The sequence below is a fragment of the Suillus bovinus genome (genome assembly GCF_016758785.1).
Source record: "Suillus bovinus strain UH-Sbo-P2 chromosome Unknown EDB93scaffold_34, whole genome shotgun sequence".
In the NCBI taxonomy this organism is placed as follows: Eukaryota; Fungi; Basidiomycota; class Agaricomycetes; order Boletales; family Suillaceae; genus Suillus; species Suillus bovinus.
Window position 1 is genome coordinate 67,549 of NW_024542090.1, and position 14,932 is coordinate 82,480.

Below are 14,932 nucleotides of genomic sequence, written 5' to 3' on the forward strand. Positions count from 1 at the left end.
ACGAGATGGAACTCGTCGTCCCTGTACTAGAAACTCGCGCCCTCACTCAAGTCAATGAACAAATCCACAGGTGGCGCCAAACTACTCTGGTATCACCATCCTCATCTGTCATTGATGACAGTAGCCCCTGTGACTCAGGTGCAACGGACGCAGGCCTGCCAGTACCTGTTACTTCTTCATTACATGGCGGTGCGGGCTTACGCTCTGCAATATCCTTGCCTAATGCAGTTCCTGAGACGCCCCTTCAACCCTCTGCTTCACTGCCCTCCCCACCTGACACTGCAGGTGTTCCACCAATTCCCGCCACACCCGCATCCGATAAAGCAGGCAAGGCTGCGCAGCTCATTGCAAGTATCAAGGCAAAAGCATTTGCCGAAAGCCCCCTGAGCGACGAGGAGAAAAACTACAAGTTCCGCGAGCTCGATGAGAGCAGCGACGACGACCTTGAAAACATGACCCTCCTTCCTGACAAGAAGGGCAGGGGCAAGAAGTCTGTCTCATTCCATACACTTCAATGTACCATATTTTGAAACCGAATTCTTCTTAGCTTGCATCTTCCTGTCCTGGATGGTATGGATGGCATATTCGACTCGCCGCTATCAAGTGTCCCATCTTCGCCACCCAAACCCTCCACCTCCTACAATCTCCGTAATCGTCGTTCTCCTTTTGCCTCCCCTACGCGCCCCCCTGTTAATACCCACAGGATGTCCCGAACCCAAGTACACACCCGCTCTGGTCGTACAAGCAAGCCTGCGCCGCCCCTGTACCTCCCTACCATCGTCGTCACCAAGAATGCGCTTGGACCCTCAAAGCTGCAGAAGTCTTTCAATCCACTTGAAGCGCTCCTTCGCGAGAAAAAGGCTGCAGAGAAGCGCGGAAACGGGAGTACCGCATTCCTACGTGCTGAGGACGCTTTACGGGCCCACGTCTATTCAGATGCAGATCTGCAAGATGATTTAAACTTAGCAGATGAGGGTGCCGCGTGGCAGGCGATTCAAGAACACGCTCAACGCAAGTCGAGTAGCCCCATTCTTGAACCACTGGAAGATGATGTGTTTATGGACAAATGCGAGACCAAAATTCTTGGCCGTGAGGTAGGGGAAAAGATCGAAAAGATCCTTGTCAGTGATAAGAACTGTGAGAGCCAAAAGCCGAAGGAAAAAATTGTGGATGCGCCGTTCTGGCAGGAGAGTGCGGGTGATGATGAGATGGTTGTTGATGAAGAGTATAATGTGAACTTTGGGGATGCCAGTAATCATCCCGTACTGGCACTTTTGCAGCACTTGAGTGGGATCGGAGGTGCGTGTATATATCTAAGCCGGACTTGGAGACTCATGTTCTGGGTAGCCGCCGATCAGCTGGCTTTGACTCTGTCTTCAGGAGTGCTCGGTGCTCTGGGTCCTGAGGAGAAATCCCTTGTTATTTCTCCTCTTTTTGCGCTGGGTATGTTTTTCCACTGATCGAATAATTCATATCTTTGTTTACCCACATTTTTGCGTCTCTAGCCATCAGCCTTGCTGAGTCCTGCCTCTCTGGTGCAGCATACAGTGCTCTGTATAGTTTGTGGAGTGCAACACCCCACACAACCAAATCTGCGCTCCGCTTCACCGACATTGCTACTGCACTTGTGAACCTCGGTGCACGTCAACATGTGGTAGAAGACCTCTGCTGGATTATTCGTAAGGATGCACACCCGCTACGCATCACCGCTGAAAATCGCTCGCGTGTTTTGAGTAAGCTGGTAACGCTAGTGGGTATTGCTGGTCGGTAGGTATCAATTTCATAGGTAGAAAAGCACTCACGCATGATGAATCACAGAACGGAAAATTTTGTTGCAGAAGATATCCCGAACGTGCTATTGAGCCTCGTGCTTATTGGCCTCGACGGCATCACTTCCAACGAACTGAGAGCCAGCTTACATCTCGCCATTGACAACATTTGCCGGACCATCAATACGTCAACTGTGAGTTCGCATTCCCAAAATGCAGCGCGTTATTCGACTGAGCATCTTGTAGCATCTTTCCGTTCATCAAAGACTTCTCAGTCATGCGTCTACGCTTACACCAGCCAATAAAGCCCATTTTGTTTCGTTCTTTAGTAGCGGCAGTGGCCGCACTCGTCACATCGCACAATGGCTAGCATATGCGTTGTTCCTTCCAAGCAGCAGGCCCTCCGTACGTATCTTTTCTACTTTGTCTGTTTTGTTTCCCTCACATACATGATTCATAGGATACACTCCCTCCACTCGAGCCGCTCATCCTTCTGCTTTCGCCTGTACCTGGCTCTGATGAGCTCTTCGATGTGACAAGCGCAAACGCGGACTTCGAGGACCTCATGCATTACTTCGCTATCATCAGTGTCGCGCTCATAAACATCGAACCTTACGTTCATGAAGAGAACTCATCTTCTCAGTCACTTTCTCGCCAATTATCGATAGACGACAGCCCCCGGAAGAGTCAGAAGCCTCTTGCTCCTCTCGAGCTACTTCTGCGGGTGTTAGAGGTCACGCAGGGGCGTATTGGTGAGCATCAGTTGTATGTAGTTGGTCTCATGCGGTATTGATGGTGGTTTGATGCAGTTGATACACGCGCGGCACACCTAGATCGCTCACGCACGAAGGCAGAGATGCATCGTCTCCAGATGCGCGTGTATTATCAGCGCCAGGCGCTCAAACCCGCTGCAGCATGGACAAAGATGGCCACCATCCAACATTACTTCGGTCCCAAGTAGCTCCCCGAGTATACCTAGGTCACGCATTTGAGGCTTACTCTCTTCTCTTTGCTACTCGTTTCACGCATACCTCACTTTCTACCGTGCGATTTCATGTGGATGTTAACCTCCACTTCTTTGCTTCTGCACAATGCCCCTTCCGACATCATCATGTTTTATGCTCAGACGATACTTTCTTTCAATTGTATGAGCTACCGATAATTCTATTCCCCGTCTCTTTGCCTGTTGCAATAACATATTATGTCCATTATAGCATACCTATTGTAGATGAATCCGCTGTCAACCAGCTTTAAATCGTGTATGCTCTGCACCCTTTACCTTCCTTAGTATTTGTAGTTTGGTCTGAATGTTGTTTTCCGGTTTTTGTGACACGTCAACTACTCCAATCTTTATTGTGTGGGCAGCGAATGTGCATGGGAACAATACTCAGGTCGTATCCACCACGACGTATGAGCCTCATTCATCTGAGCCCAATGAGCTCCCAGCCCGCCCGAACCCCTTCTTAGCAGCCAGTCGTGGATCAACATACAGGTCATCCGAGTCATCGTTAAGGTCAAGCTCGATATCCCATACTGGCGCCGGTTCACGTGGAAGTGGAGGTCCGGAAGAAGCAACGGGGGGAGGACTGTCGAGGTCGAGTTCTATGTCCCACACTGGGCTTGGGCTACGTTGCGCTAGTTCTTTTCCTTTTCCTTTGCCACTTTGTGCAGGTACCAGGTCAAATATCGCTTTTGAACCTGGGGCAGCCCTAGGTTCTGTCACCTCCAGAACGGATTTTCTGTTGGACGTAGACACGACCTCGTCGCCAGCACCCCGTGTGAGTTGCGAACCCACAGAAAATACAGCGCTGGTAGCACGATTTCGAAACGTTTTGTCGAAGGCGTCTTTAATGCGACGAACTTTCACGGGGCCAAAGCCCGGTAAGGTCTGTAAGTGATCAGATGGGGCGCGAGCTATGTCGGCGAAGCTCTGGTCCGCTAGCTAAGCATGTTTCAAATCCAAAGAGTGCGGAGATGACATACCCCAAGTGACGAGCGCAACGTCTCGACGTCAGTTTTGTTCACCTTATTGATGCTGGTGAGCGCAGTGCGGAGGACAGCATTGTAGTCCTTGTCCACACGCTCCTTGATGAGATCTGGTGGTTTGTGCTCAAACTGCTTGAGTGTAGAGATATACTGCCCTGCTTCTTCGATGCTGCAAAAGTGGGGCATTCAGTCGTCTGATTAATTACAAAAGCTGCGGACGAATACCTCCATGCGACGATGATGGTGATGTTATTGATGAGACAGACCTACATGGATGGTCGTGAAACTGAGAATTGATGGTCATGGGAGGGGGCAGACCTTGGTAAGCTCCCGGATTGGCTCCTGATGCTCGCTCTGCAGGTGAAGGAAATTAGAGAGTTCTGGGTGGAAGTTCAAGAGCTACTTACAACATCGCACATGATAAGCAAAATTCTGAGATTATATGCATGCCCAAGTTTCTCTATGCGAGTATGAATGTACTCTGGGTGCAGGCGGTGATATTTCAGACTTTATTCCAATATGAAGGGTACAGTTCAGTAATAAACAACGCGAGACAGCGCACCTGAGGAAGAGCACACCAGAAGTACGCCCCACTTGGAAGTCGGGAACGATATCACCGAATTCTTTGCCGACATTGCGAATGCATTCAAGAACAGGGTTCAAGCGCTGAGGTTTTTTACATCAAATTGAGTCAAAAGAATCGAAAAAGGCGCTGACCTGGTTGGGATTTATGATGATATTGTTGCCTGTGCCAGGCTGTACTACGGGAGGTTTAGCTTTTTGAGCAGCAGATCCCCCTGCTGACACGCTCGTCATAAGTTACCGTCGAACTTGAGTCGAGCGACTGAATCAATGTTCGGCAACTTGATGAAAAAGGACTAGGATCATGATGGACCCGTGACACGGAACCGCGTGCATCTCATCCGTGACTGACCCGTTCGGATTTCCGAGTTAATCTTATTTCGCTATCATCTACTGCATTGTGCAAACATATAAATATAAGAACAAGCGTCTGTCGGTAGTGACGTGGCTTTTGTTCATCTCCTTGTTCGAAATGGACAAGCTACCTACCTACTCCGAGTCGTCCCCGGCAGTCGACCTCCCGCAGCTGCCAAGATGGAGGCTGAAGCACAGAATGGCACCAATAGCACTCACGTTATGTTTCATATCTGTAGCAAGCTTAGTTTTATCTCTGTCCCAGCTTGCGTTGCTGGGAAAGCCATCCGTTCAGCTTCCCCTGCATGCTGAGCAGATACTGCAGAAATGCCACATGCTACACGCAAAGCCTGGCCCACCTTCCGACTTTCGTCAACGCACCGAGTCAGATCGTTTTGTCGAAGGAACTCATGCGACTCTGATTAGAAACGCGTCCATTTGGACTGGCGATCAGGAGATCACGCAGGGGGATATTTTTCTCGACAAGGGTATCATCAAATTTATTGGGCATGCAAGCCCAGGTATGTTCAATAAGTTTAGGGATTTGATTACGTTGGACGCAGGTGGAAGTTGGGTCACGCCTGGGTACGCGCGCACATGATCAAAGATTTCTTACTAACCATACACTCAGGATAGTCGACCTTCATTCCCACCTAGGCGTCGACAGTGTCCCAGCTCTACATGGCGCAGCTGATACCAATTCATTCAAGGGTATGACATCGTCTCATGTTTCAATAATGTATAAAGACCCATCTTTTTCGCAGGTCCTGTCTTACCCTGGCTCCGCAGCCTCGATGGGCTCAATACCCACGACGATGCCTACAGGCTCAGCATATCCGGTGGCGTAACTACTGCAAATGTTCTCCCTGGCTCTGCTAATGCCATTGGTGCAGTCACTTTGATTGCTCTGCACAACGCTATTAATACATCCTACAGGTGGCCAGGCCTTCGTTATCAAACTTCGTCCCACTGCAGAACGTTCTCCCTCATCTATGCTCTTGGAACCACCATATGCTCTTAATGGCACGCATGTTGATCCGACCTTGCCTCCACGATGGAGACAAATGAAGTGCGTCTCTATTTTCTTTCTTGAAGCATGTGCACTCACTCATTTTAATCACAGACACGCGTGCGGCGAGAATCCCAGTAAGCTTTCATTCTTCCTTATCTCACATGTCCTTATCAAACACAAATTTGAGGTCGTGTATACGGTAACACGCGTATGGACACTTTCTGGGCTTTCCGACAGGCGTGCGTTCTACAGCCTCTCTCCTTGGTTTTTCTTCCCACGATAACACCCATACACACAGATATGACACTGCTCGGCAGATTAAAGAACAGCAGGATGCGTATTGCACTCGTGCGCTAGCAGGTGAATGGGAAGACCTCGGTGAGTTCCCGGACAACCTACAGTGGGAAGCGCTTGTAGATGTATTGCGTGGGCGTGTCAAGGTATGTTTCAGTCTTTCCTGTCGTGTAAGAGGGTATTCTAATTGTCTCTCCTTGACATGAGATTCACACGCATTGCTATGAGACAGTTGATCTGGATGACTTTATCCGCGTGCGTAACGTTAAACTGGTGGTGGTGGTGGTGGATGGGCGCTGATGAGGTTTGGACTGTAGCTTACCAACGAATTCCAATTTCCTATCGCTGCGTTCCACCATGCTCACGAGACATACCTCGTCCCCGGAACTCTCAAGCAGGCGTATGGTACAGTGATCTCGCTTTGCTGATATCTCGTTGTGTTGATGTGTTTGACAGGCCAGATCCCTGCGGCAGCCTTGTTCGCTACGAATGCTCGGTATAAGCGTGAGGCATACCGTGGGTCGGAATTCGCCCCGCGTATTCTGGCCGAGAACGGGATTGACGTCGTAATGAAGGTCTGCACATTTGTCTTCCCTCCTCTGACTCCTATATTGATTTGATATGTCCCGCAGAGTGATCATCCTGTCCTCAACTCTCGCTTCTTGTTATATGAGGCGCAGCAAGCGTACTTGTATGGCCTTCCGGCGAATCTTGCTCTTGCATCTGTGACATCGACGCCCGCGCGCATCATGGGGCAGGACCATCGGATTGGGTTCGTGCGTGAAGGTTTGCTGCTATCTCTTCACCATTAAACAGACGCTGACATATCTCCGATACCAGGATATGACGCTGGTCAGTCTACTTGTTGTATCTCTGCCGCGAATCATGACTAATTCTGACTACAGATCTTGTCCTTTGGGATAGCCACCCTCTCGCGCTAGGTGCAACGCCGCAACAAGTCTGGATTGACGGCATCCCCCAACTTTCGGAGCCCGCAGTCGCTTCCAAACCCGTGTCGTTCCAACAGGTCCCACGCACACCAAACTTCGATCTCGAGGCTGCCGCGGCCATCAAGTATGAAGGACTCCCACCCCTGATGCCCAGGAAGGCAAAAGATTTAGTGGTATTTGCGAATGTCAGTAGCATGTATATGCCAGATGGAATGGGTGGTGTGATGAGTGTGGCTGATGTAGGAGAGCGGGGTGTGGTAGCCCTCAGAAAGGGTGTGGTGCAATGCTGGGGTGCTGCAGCTGCTTGTGCGAGCGAATTTGCCTCGCAAGATGCTGAATGGATCGACCTTGAGGGTGGGTCAATTGCGTGCGTTATGACCAGATCTTAGCCCTATTCTCCCAATTTAACGCGCCTTATGTAGTCCTGGATTGATCTCCTACGGCTCCCCACTTGGTTTGGAGGAGATTCAGGGCGAGAGCTCTACTCACGACGGCACTGTTTTCGACCCTCTCACCGGCTCTATCCCAAGCATTCTTGCGGGAGGCGAGCTCATTAAGGCTTCAGATGGTCTCCAGTTTACTGGGCGCGACACGCTGTAAGCCATCTCTCAAATTATCGCTATTTCTGCTCTAACTTATATTTACGCTAAAGCCTCGCCTACCGCGCAGGTGTCACTGCAGGTGTTACCGCTCCAAGCACAGATGGGCTTATCGCGGGACTGAGCACGGCATTTAGCACTGGCGCAGCGCACAGACTTGAGGACGGAGCTGTCATCCAAGATGTCGCGGCACTGCATGTACAAATTGGACACTCAAACCGAGGTCCAAGTGTCAGTACGCAAATCGCAGCGCTAAGGAATATGCTGCTGGGTGATAAGAGCAGTACCACGCTTGCTGACGTTGCAAAGGTATGTTTCCATCTGTCTTGCTATATGATTCATGTAATGTATCTTGATGTATATCTCATAGGGCGCTATCCCCCTGGTTGTGCAAGTCCAAAACGCGGATATCATCGCCTCGCTTATTGAGCTGAAGAAAGATATCCGCACGCGCACCGGGACTGATATTCAGCTCACTATCTCGGGTGGTGCTGAGGCCCATCTTCTTGCCAAGGAACTAGGTGAGGCGGGCGTTGGTGTCATCCTCACACCATCCCGTCCCTTCCCTGATGTCTGGGAGTCAAAGAGGATGTCAGTGACGTACATTGAATTATGCCAAACAAACTCATTATCTACCAGAATACCTGGACCGCCGTTGACCAATGAGAGTGCTATTACCACCCTCCTAACTTATGGTGTTACTGTTGGTATCGGTATCGTGGAGCAGTGGAGTGCTCGTAACACGCGCTTTGACGTAGCATGGGTGTGTAGATCCTCTTTCATCAAGTCTCTGGCTCATCGTATGGCTATCAGGCTGCTCTTGAAAGCTTTGACAGGATCTCAAAGGAACAAGCTCTTGCACTTGCTTCAGTCAATCTTGAGAAGTTATTGGGAGTCAAGCCCTCTGGAGGGCTCGGCGATATGGTTGTAACTCGTGGCGGCACAGTCCTCGACTCCGAAGCGAAAGTCATCGGCATCATCTCAGCTCGTAGAGGCATCATCGACCTAATCTAGATAGAGATAGGATAGCAGCAGGACATAGCAATACAGTGTAAGGAGGACACCACGAAGCGCAGCGTCATGAGGCTTTGATACTTATGGAATGTGCTTATTGCGGCTTTCCTATGAGGGACTGTCTGATATGGTCCTGGATCAAAGGGAGCCCTTTCATAATGAGCTTGATGGGTTTGCTCTCCTCTATAGCGATCAAATCAGACATAACTATAGTCGCTTCTAAGAGACACGAACCGATCTGAAGGACTCTGCCGTGTCTCTTGAGAATCCTCGCTTCGGGAGCACATGCTGGGTGCTCTGGATGGACAATTACGAGCGAGTTCTTTGTGGCATATGAGATATGCCAGCTGCAACGAAACACGACGCAAACCTTGGAATACCATGCTCGGAGCTCATCTGCGTCCTTGGGTATCAACGGGATGTTCATGTTGCCCACAACCTGTATCACCGTATTGACATAGCGAATCATGCCAACCGCTGTAGGAGAAGTGAGCTGTCTTCAAATTATGCTTAAAGTGCGAGATGCATACGACGGCTCTCCATAAGCTCCACAAGTGCATGGCAACCGGGGCCATGTCCAATGAAGATGATGTTTTTCGCTCCCGAAAGCCTGAAAAAAAATTAGCCTTTAGAGCTAGAAAATTCGTGGAGATGGCTAACTGTATATAGTTATCCCATAGGTACGTAAGAACGTCCCTTGACCACGACTCCACGTGTTTGTGGCCGCGCTGATAGGCTATATGGTCAATACCACAACATTATTACTAGCAAACGTACCGGCAGAGGCGAGGCAAATGGTCTCGGGAAGACATTGACATCGAGGAGAGCATATTTTTCCTTTGTAACCCATGAAATGAGTTCTTTCGAAAAGTCGATCTGGGACATATTAGCATGAGTTGGATAAATGTGCCATCAATAATGGTCAACTGACTAGGTAAGAGTTCTCCATCTGCACGTCGCACGTAGGTTTTCCGTCTAGTTCTATGCGCAGATTTCCGCTGTAATAGAGTCAGTAATGAACGAGACCACTCGGAAAACGTTCACAATTCATGGACAAATACAATAATTGTAGGATTTTCTAAAAAGTCACTCCTACATTTCGCTCAGCCTAACAGAGTAATAACAAATCAGACTACGCACGTGCACATAACCTGAGAGCCGAAACGCTCTTCAAACATCTTGGTCATTAATGGAACCTGGAGCATTTGGTATTGCGTGTAGAGAAAGTGTTGTCTGTGGCCCTTGAGGATTTCTGCAAGGAATTCATGAAACGCGAAGTTACACGCCATGGAAGGAAATTCTTACCTGGTATTGAGAATGATATTTCATCGACCTCTGTAAGTTTGTATGAGCACTCGACTGTTTCCCAATAGATGTGGAGACAAACCTTCGCGTGGTTCACAGGCCTTGGGGTTCACGCTCTTCCAGTATTTGCTCTGCTCCATAGCGACCTGCCAAACCGTTTCTGTCCCTGCTTCAGACGCAACCATAGGGGGGAGCTCAGGAGGAGCCTCGCCGAGAAGTACGCGAGCAACTGCGAGAGAAGAGTTAGATATCGAATCAAGATTATAGCCACCCTGTGGAAATTGCAATCGGAAACTCAGAATGTCACGGATTAAGCGACGTCATCAGCAAACTTACCTCTAGTGCAACAACTAAATTTCCACTAGCGAGTCCCGATAACATGTGTGTCATGTGTGCGTATCCCGCTGGAGAAACAAAACATTCGCCAAGATCATCTCCAACAGCAGCGTCAAAGCCAGCAGAGACTTCATAACATCAGCCCATGAGTGGCGTGGAAAATAGGGAGCATACTAATCACTAGGTCTGGAGCAAATTCCATTCCTATTGGCATCACAATTTGTTGGAAGGCGTGGATATAATCCGCATCTGCCATGCCCTTCTTTGGCCAAGGTATATTGACAGAGCTGCATTCATCAATCTCTGTGAATGCTGAATGGGGTGTTCACTTACTAGCCAAGACCAGCCCCTTCACCACACGATTCCAGGCTGCCAAATGGTCCACACGGGTAAAATTGCCCTCGCTCATAGCGATGCAATGAGATGTACAGAACGGAGGGGTCGTCGTTGAAAGCACGCTGTGTTCCATTACCTACACAGGCATTTATATGATGACATTGATACAGTGATTGACATACCATGATGTACATCCCTTCATAAGAAGTGAGAATATGAATAAAAGAAAGGTTGTGAAGACCTACCAGTCGAGTATCAAAATCTTTCTGACTGGAGTCAGAAACTGTGTGACCTTTGCAGCGACAGCGACATTGTTGAAAAAACAAAAACCCATGTGCTCCTCAGGCTCAGCATGGTGCCCGGGAGGTCGTACTATTGCAAAGGTCTTCTTCAGCTCGCCACGAGCCACAGCGAGACAGGCCTCAATCACGCCTCCACAACTCAAGCGCGCAGCTCGGGTAGTACCGCTCGTAACGTACAGAGATAGGGACTCATAATAAGCTTCTGATTCAAAAATCTCGGACGGTGTCATTGCTGAAGCAGGTGAATTCTCGAAGTAAGCAATGTATCTTATGCTTGAAACACTAATGCGGATATGATTTACGGGCCGCCACTCACATTGAATTGCAAGGACCTTGTGCCAATGTTCTTGAGAATGGACAAGAAGGGCCTCATCTCGCTTCACAGGTCGAATCGGGATTTGTTTCATTTTCTGCAATAAATTCGCGTCGCGAATTGCCGTTCGAATTCTTGATATTCGTTCTGGCTGCTCCGGATGCTCCCCAGTTGCCGATGAATGGAGCATCATGTCCTGAGAATAGACATAACCGACCGTGAAATGCGGCAGACGATGCGGCACGGAGGAAGCGCGTTGGACAGGACTCGATGAACGTTGAATGGATACTTGATTTCGGTGATATTCTTCTCCATCCACGTCCATTGAAGTTCCCGCAACTTGTCCGTTCATGGTGAGCTCAGTGCCGACCGCGCTCGATAGAGCTCGGATACTCGTTTGAAAGAAGAATGAAAGAGATAAAATCACTGTAGATTCGAAACCTTAGCTTACAAGGAGGGCAAGTGAACAAAGCAAGGCCAAACACCATGCCAACCATAAAGAGTATGTATGAAGAGGCATATGCATATGACTATTTGGCAGTGCCTAGCATGTGCATGTGCCATCAGCACTGCTAACCTGATTTCCCGTATCAAGATCAAGCTAGGTGAGTTTTTTTTTTGCTTGAATGTCACCATAGCGATCACGAACTTAAATAAATTATTCTTACCAGCTACCGACTCCGAACCCTCTACGAGTTCGCTAATGAATTAGGTCCCGCCACGACTACTGACACTTCAAGGTCAGTACCGTGACTCTTCCCCACATATCTACTTATAATGTGCCATGTGCCTTCTCAGATCTTGTCAGGCTTTGTTAGCGCCATGGCCTTCAGCCTCAAAAACTACCTCTTATATTCCCCATATTTTTGTTTCTGCATACCGGTGCGATTTGGATTCGTGCTGTTGACTTGTCTGTCCTTCCTATTTTCGGGTTTGCTATCTGTTTTGGTGTGGTTTGAACTGTCTCGTGCGTGTACTCAAGTCTGTCACATTATCATGGTGTAACACTGACAATGTTATTCTAGATTCTTCGCTGACTGGCAAGGAGAAATATTCCTTTTGGGCTGTGGGTATTGTAGAAACTATATTGCTTGCTGTTTCCATCATTGGGTGTGTCATACATATATCATATTCTGGACCGATTCTTATTACTGGTGGCCTGAACAGGTTCATTGGCGCAGTTGCACGCAAGCAACGATTTGTCGGGATCTATGCATACTTTGTCTACATCCATCTTCTTATCAATCTCATCGTTGGCATCTATTTCCTCGTCACCATCCGCCAGAGCAACCGACAACAGATAGTTAGCGAATGCTATGTTGTGTTCGCCAACAATCCATCTGAATCCAACTGTCGGAACCTCATGAATGTCTCAACATACGTTTTCATCGCTGTGGTATCATCTGTGTTGCTTCTTGAATTATGTGCGTCGAATTCGTGGCCCTCCACTCGATACTGATGGGCGTCTATCGTCATTTTAGACGGTGCTCTCATTGCTACTAGATATCTAAACACACTCACAAAGCAGAAGAAGGTCGAGCACAGTCGCAGATTGGGATTATACCATGCAGTTGCCAGAATCCCTCGTAGTCGTCCTCGCGATCCAGGCAGCGTGTCTGATGACGTAGAATTGCTTCATCCTCGAGACGGTTCTGCCACCACTTTTTCGTCGCTTGGAGGTCCGTATGATTATGGTGACGACATTCTCGACATAACGCATCCACCTACAAGCTACGAGCCTGTCCCAACACATCACCCCGATATGCTTTCCCATAATCAACAGCCATCACAGTCGTCAAGCACTCCTGCCCATCGTCAACTGCCATCTCACTCAAGCGCATCCCCTTCATCTAGTACTTCTTCACCTTCACGAAGCTTCCGTGCACTCCCCCCTCGACCCTCGAGTGGTGTAGTCACTGAAATTTCAGTGACACGTATATCACCACAAATATCGGATCGAGCGCCACGTACTACGACAACCTCTGACCCCCCGTCGAGCTTCTCGTACGAGAGCTGTGATTCATCAACACATCCAAATGGTGACGTTGATCGACGATCAACGTATTCTGTTTCCACAAGTGCACATGCAGCATTAATGGAACATGCTTCATTTATGTGGCCAAGATTCCCTCTAGTCCCAGAGTTGCCACCACCATATCGTCAGTCTGGGAGATAGCATGGACTCGATGGAATAATTCCTCGATCTACTTGAACTTTTATTATTAATGTTTTTATCGCTACGACACACTGTAGTTTTACCCTGTTACATTTCGATGGACTCCTTAGGTCAAGGCATATTTATTTACTTATCTATAATGGACAGCGATCTAGCTAGTACTTGTTGGTCCGACAAGTGAGTCAACAGGTCCAAACATCGACTCGGAGCACCCCCAGACTTAACAGCAAAGACAATACTTGGCAAGGACGAACATAACGACTATATCTACACGGCGAGACATACACATACTAGATGACATGCACAAGCGTCATGACGCCCAACGCCAGCACATCATTGACTCCGTACGTTTCCTGTCTTTCTGAACGTTGTACATGAAACTCACACTGGGTCAGTTGCATGACCTATTGTTCCACTTGCATGCCGTCTCCTTCTTCCTCGCGCCCTCACTCGTACCACTGGTTACTAGAGCCATGTGTTGTCAAATTCTGTGCTACAAGCCGAGAGATATCGACCCCAAAGTCTCTCTGCGATCGTGGTTCCTGCTCACTTTCTTCCTTAATTTCCCAAGCTTCTGGTTACATGCACGAGAGGGCACGGTTGAGGGGCGTACGGTTGTGCTGGATTTTGTCGGAATGGGTGCGTTTATTGTCATACTAGCTTTCATGAAAACGATAACAATGACCTCATAGAGTATGAACCTTCTAAAATGCACCTCCTTCTGCTCGACATCCTCATCTTGGTTTTCCTATTGCTGCTGGAAACGCTCGCGTACGAGACATCGCTACAGCAATCATCCTCTATCACCTCCGAGGTTCTCCTTCGACACCCTCTCATCCCCACACCGCCACTCTCATACTCGATCGAAGATGAACAGCCGAAACCTTCGCGTAGTGAACGAACATACATAGTAGACCTGCGCCTCGCGCCCCTGATAAATCGCATACGACAGCCGGCTCCAGAGGTAGTAGAGCAGCCAATTGAGGCACTTCCACTCCCTAATACCACCAACATCCCCGCGATACCCCTCCGTTTTCAAGCATTCATGAGGACAAGAGGACGTCTATCACAGCCCGAACATGGTTCCACGGCTTCAAACGGACAGGAACAAATTGAGACTGAACAGAGGTTACCAGGGAGTATGGGAACCGAGGATGTCAGTTAGTTTAGCTGTATATGTATTTTAATTGGCATGGCTTTTCAAAAGGACCCCAATCTATGTCATCTTCCGGACACTTCATCTTCGCATGTATTTAACTAGGCATCACCATTTGCGTTTCATCTTGAGAAATCAACAGGGTCAGAGGGTACTTCCTTCATCACCACGAAGAAGACATACAGCTTCGCGCAAACACTGCCCGAACTTTTCAAATTCCTGTTTGCAAGAATCTTTGCGAATATCTGTATAGGCAGCAAGTATGCATTTTCCATATACCGTTGCGTGCGATGAACATGTGGTAGTTGAATGCAGTGCTAACTGCCTGAGAGGTGTCTTGCTTGTCTTCGCTGTCTGCATGACTTGGAGGAGCAGAACACGTTCGGGAATTCGAATTGCTGATTATGTAATCGGAGACGGCTTTAAACTTGAATACCGCAAATTATGC

At 48.6% G+C, this 14,932-nt stretch overlaps 7 protein-coding genes across 7 annotated transcripts; 4 read left to right on the forward strand and 3 right to left on the reverse strand.

Annotated features, from left to right (window-relative positions):
* The first annotated feature begins 480 nt into the window (after positions 1-480).
* Positions 481-2,903, forward strand: EDB93DRAFT_494271 (uncharacterized protein). Its single transcript, XM_041456553.1, has 7 exons — positions 481-1,299; positions 1,348-1,443; positions 1,506-1,767; positions 1,819-1,963; positions 2,016-2,174; positions 2,230-2,521; positions 2,579-2,903. Exons 1-7 carry the CDS (start codon positions 573-575, stop codon positions 2,728-2,730), a joined length of 1,833 nt encoding a protein of 610 aa, XP_041306869.1. The 5' UTR covers positions 481-572; the 3' UTR covers positions 2,731-2,903.
* EDB93DRAFT_1286838 (restriction endonuclease type II-like protein) lies at positions 2,763-4,571 on the reverse strand (the record flags this gene model as incomplete). The annotated part of the gene is made up of 7 exons (XM_041454517.1): positions 2,763-3,711; positions 3,753-3,924; positions 3,981-4,021; positions 4,074-4,109; positions 4,163-4,262; positions 4,318-4,421; positions 4,473-4,571. The coding sequence occupies 7 exons, from the start codon at positions 4,569-4,571 to the stop codon at positions 3,187-3,189; spliced, it is 1,077 nt and encodes a 358-aa protein (XP_041306870.1). The 3' UTR covers positions 2,763-3,186.
* A 319-nt stretch (positions 4,572-4,890) lies between these two features.
* Positions 4,891-8,560, forward strand: EDB93DRAFT_1086906 (composite domain of metallo-dependent hydrolase; the record flags this gene model as incomplete). Its single annotated transcript, XM_041446006.1, has 18 exons — positions 4,891-5,276; positions 5,323-5,402; positions 5,456-5,578; positions 5,628-5,760; positions 5,815-5,837; positions 5,891-5,942; positions 6,002-6,143; positions 6,205-6,252; positions 6,315-6,407; positions 6,459-6,572; positions 6,630-6,783; positions 6,838-6,849; positions 6,903-7,314; positions 7,370-7,543; positions 7,600-7,855; positions 7,917-8,137; positions 8,186-8,309; positions 8,360-8,560. 18 exons carry the CDS (start codon positions 4,891-4,893, stop codon positions 8,558-8,560), a joined length of 2,748 nt encoding a protein of 915 aa, XP_041306871.1.
* A 94-nt stretch (positions 8,561-8,654) lies between these two features.
* On the reverse strand, positions 8,655-11,477 carry EDB93DRAFT_1086814 (histone deacetylase clr3; the record flags this gene model as incomplete). The annotated part of the gene is made up of 17 exons (XM_041446001.1): positions 8,655-8,743; positions 8,795-8,882; positions 8,931-9,037; positions 9,091-9,170; positions 9,221-9,288; positions 9,338-9,436; positions 9,492-9,558; positions 9,605-9,652; positions 9,701-9,812; positions 9,866-9,895; positions 9,948-10,137; positions 10,202-10,329; positions 10,376-10,488; positions 10,535-10,673; positions 10,720-10,733; positions 10,783-11,071; positions 11,156-11,477. 17 exons carry the CDS (start codon positions 11,475-11,477, stop codon positions 8,655-8,657), a joined length of 1,983 nt encoding a protein of 660 aa, XP_041306872.1.
* Positions 11,478-11,680: 203 nt separating this feature from the next.
* Positions 11,681-13,516, forward strand: EDB93DRAFT_1150274 (uncharacterized protein). The gene is made up of 6 exons (XM_041449663.1): positions 11,681-11,757; positions 11,824-11,892; positions 11,951-12,119; positions 12,178-12,262; positions 12,320-12,576; positions 12,634-13,516. The coding sequence occupies exons 3-6, from the start codon at positions 11,975-11,977 to the stop codon at positions 13,326-13,328; spliced, it is 1,182 nt and encodes a 393-aa protein (XP_041306873.1). The 5' UTR covers positions 11,681-11,757; positions 11,824-11,892; positions 11,951-11,974; the 3' UTR covers positions 13,329-13,516.
* EDB93DRAFT_1150277 (uncharacterized protein) lies at positions 13,517-14,690 on the forward strand. The gene is made up of 3 exons (XM_041449664.1): positions 13,517-13,672; positions 13,724-13,967; positions 14,021-14,690. Exons 1-3 carry the CDS (start codon positions 13,628-13,630, stop codon positions 14,491-14,493), a joined length of 762 nt encoding a protein of 253 aa, XP_041306874.1. The 5' UTR covers positions 13,517-13,627; the 3' UTR covers positions 14,494-14,690.
* Positions 14,562-14,895, reverse strand: EDB93DRAFT_494431 (uncharacterized protein). The gene has a single exon (XM_041456554.1). The coding sequence runs from the start codon at positions 14,842-14,844 to the stop codon at positions 14,629-14,631; it is 216 nt and encodes a 71-aa protein (XP_041306875.1). The 5' UTR covers positions 14,845-14,895; the 3' UTR covers positions 14,562-14,628.
* Positions 14,896-14,932: the final 37 nt, after the last annotated feature.

Coding starts and splice junctions, on each gene's coding strand:
- EDB93DRAFT_494271 (XM_041456553.1), top strand. CDS start 573: ATGGATGGCATATTCGACTCGCCGCTATCAAGTGTCCCATCTTCGCCA. Junction 1,444..1,505: donor TTCTCCTCTTTTTGCGCTGG/GTATGTTTTTCC, acceptor TTGCGTCTCTAG/CCATCAGCCTTGCTGAGTCC. Junction 2,175..2,229: donor TTCCAAGCAGCAGGCCCTCC/GTACGTATCTTT, acceptor CATGATTCATAG/GATACACTCCCTCCACTCGA.
- EDB93DRAFT_1150274 (XM_041449663.1), top strand. CDS start 11,975: ATGGCCTTCAGCCTCAAAAACTACCTCTTATATTCCCCATATTTTTGT. Junction 12,120..12,177: donor GGTGTGGTTTGAACTGTCTC/GTGCGTGTACTC, acceptor ATGTTATTCTAG/ATTCTTCGCTGACTGGCAAG. Junction 12,263..12,319: donor CTTGCTGTTTCCATCATTGG/GTGTGTCATACA, acceptor TGGCCTGAACAG/GTTCATTGGCGCAGTTGCAC.
- EDB93DRAFT_1150277 (XM_041449664.1), top strand. CDS start 13,628: ATGCACAAGCGTCATGACGCCCAACGCCAGCACATCATTGACTCC. Junction 13,673..13,723: donor GCCAGCACATCATTGACTCC/GTACGTTTCCTG, acceptor ACACTGGGTCAG/TTGCATGACCTATTGTTCCA. Junction 13,968..14,020: donor GCTGGATTTTGTCGGAATGG/GTGCGTTTATTG, acceptor ATGACCTCATAG/AGTATGAACCTTCTAAAATG.
- EDB93DRAFT_494431 (XM_041456554.1), bottom strand. CDS start 14,844: ATGCAGACAGCGAAGACAAGCAAGACACCTCTCAGGCAGTTAGCACTG.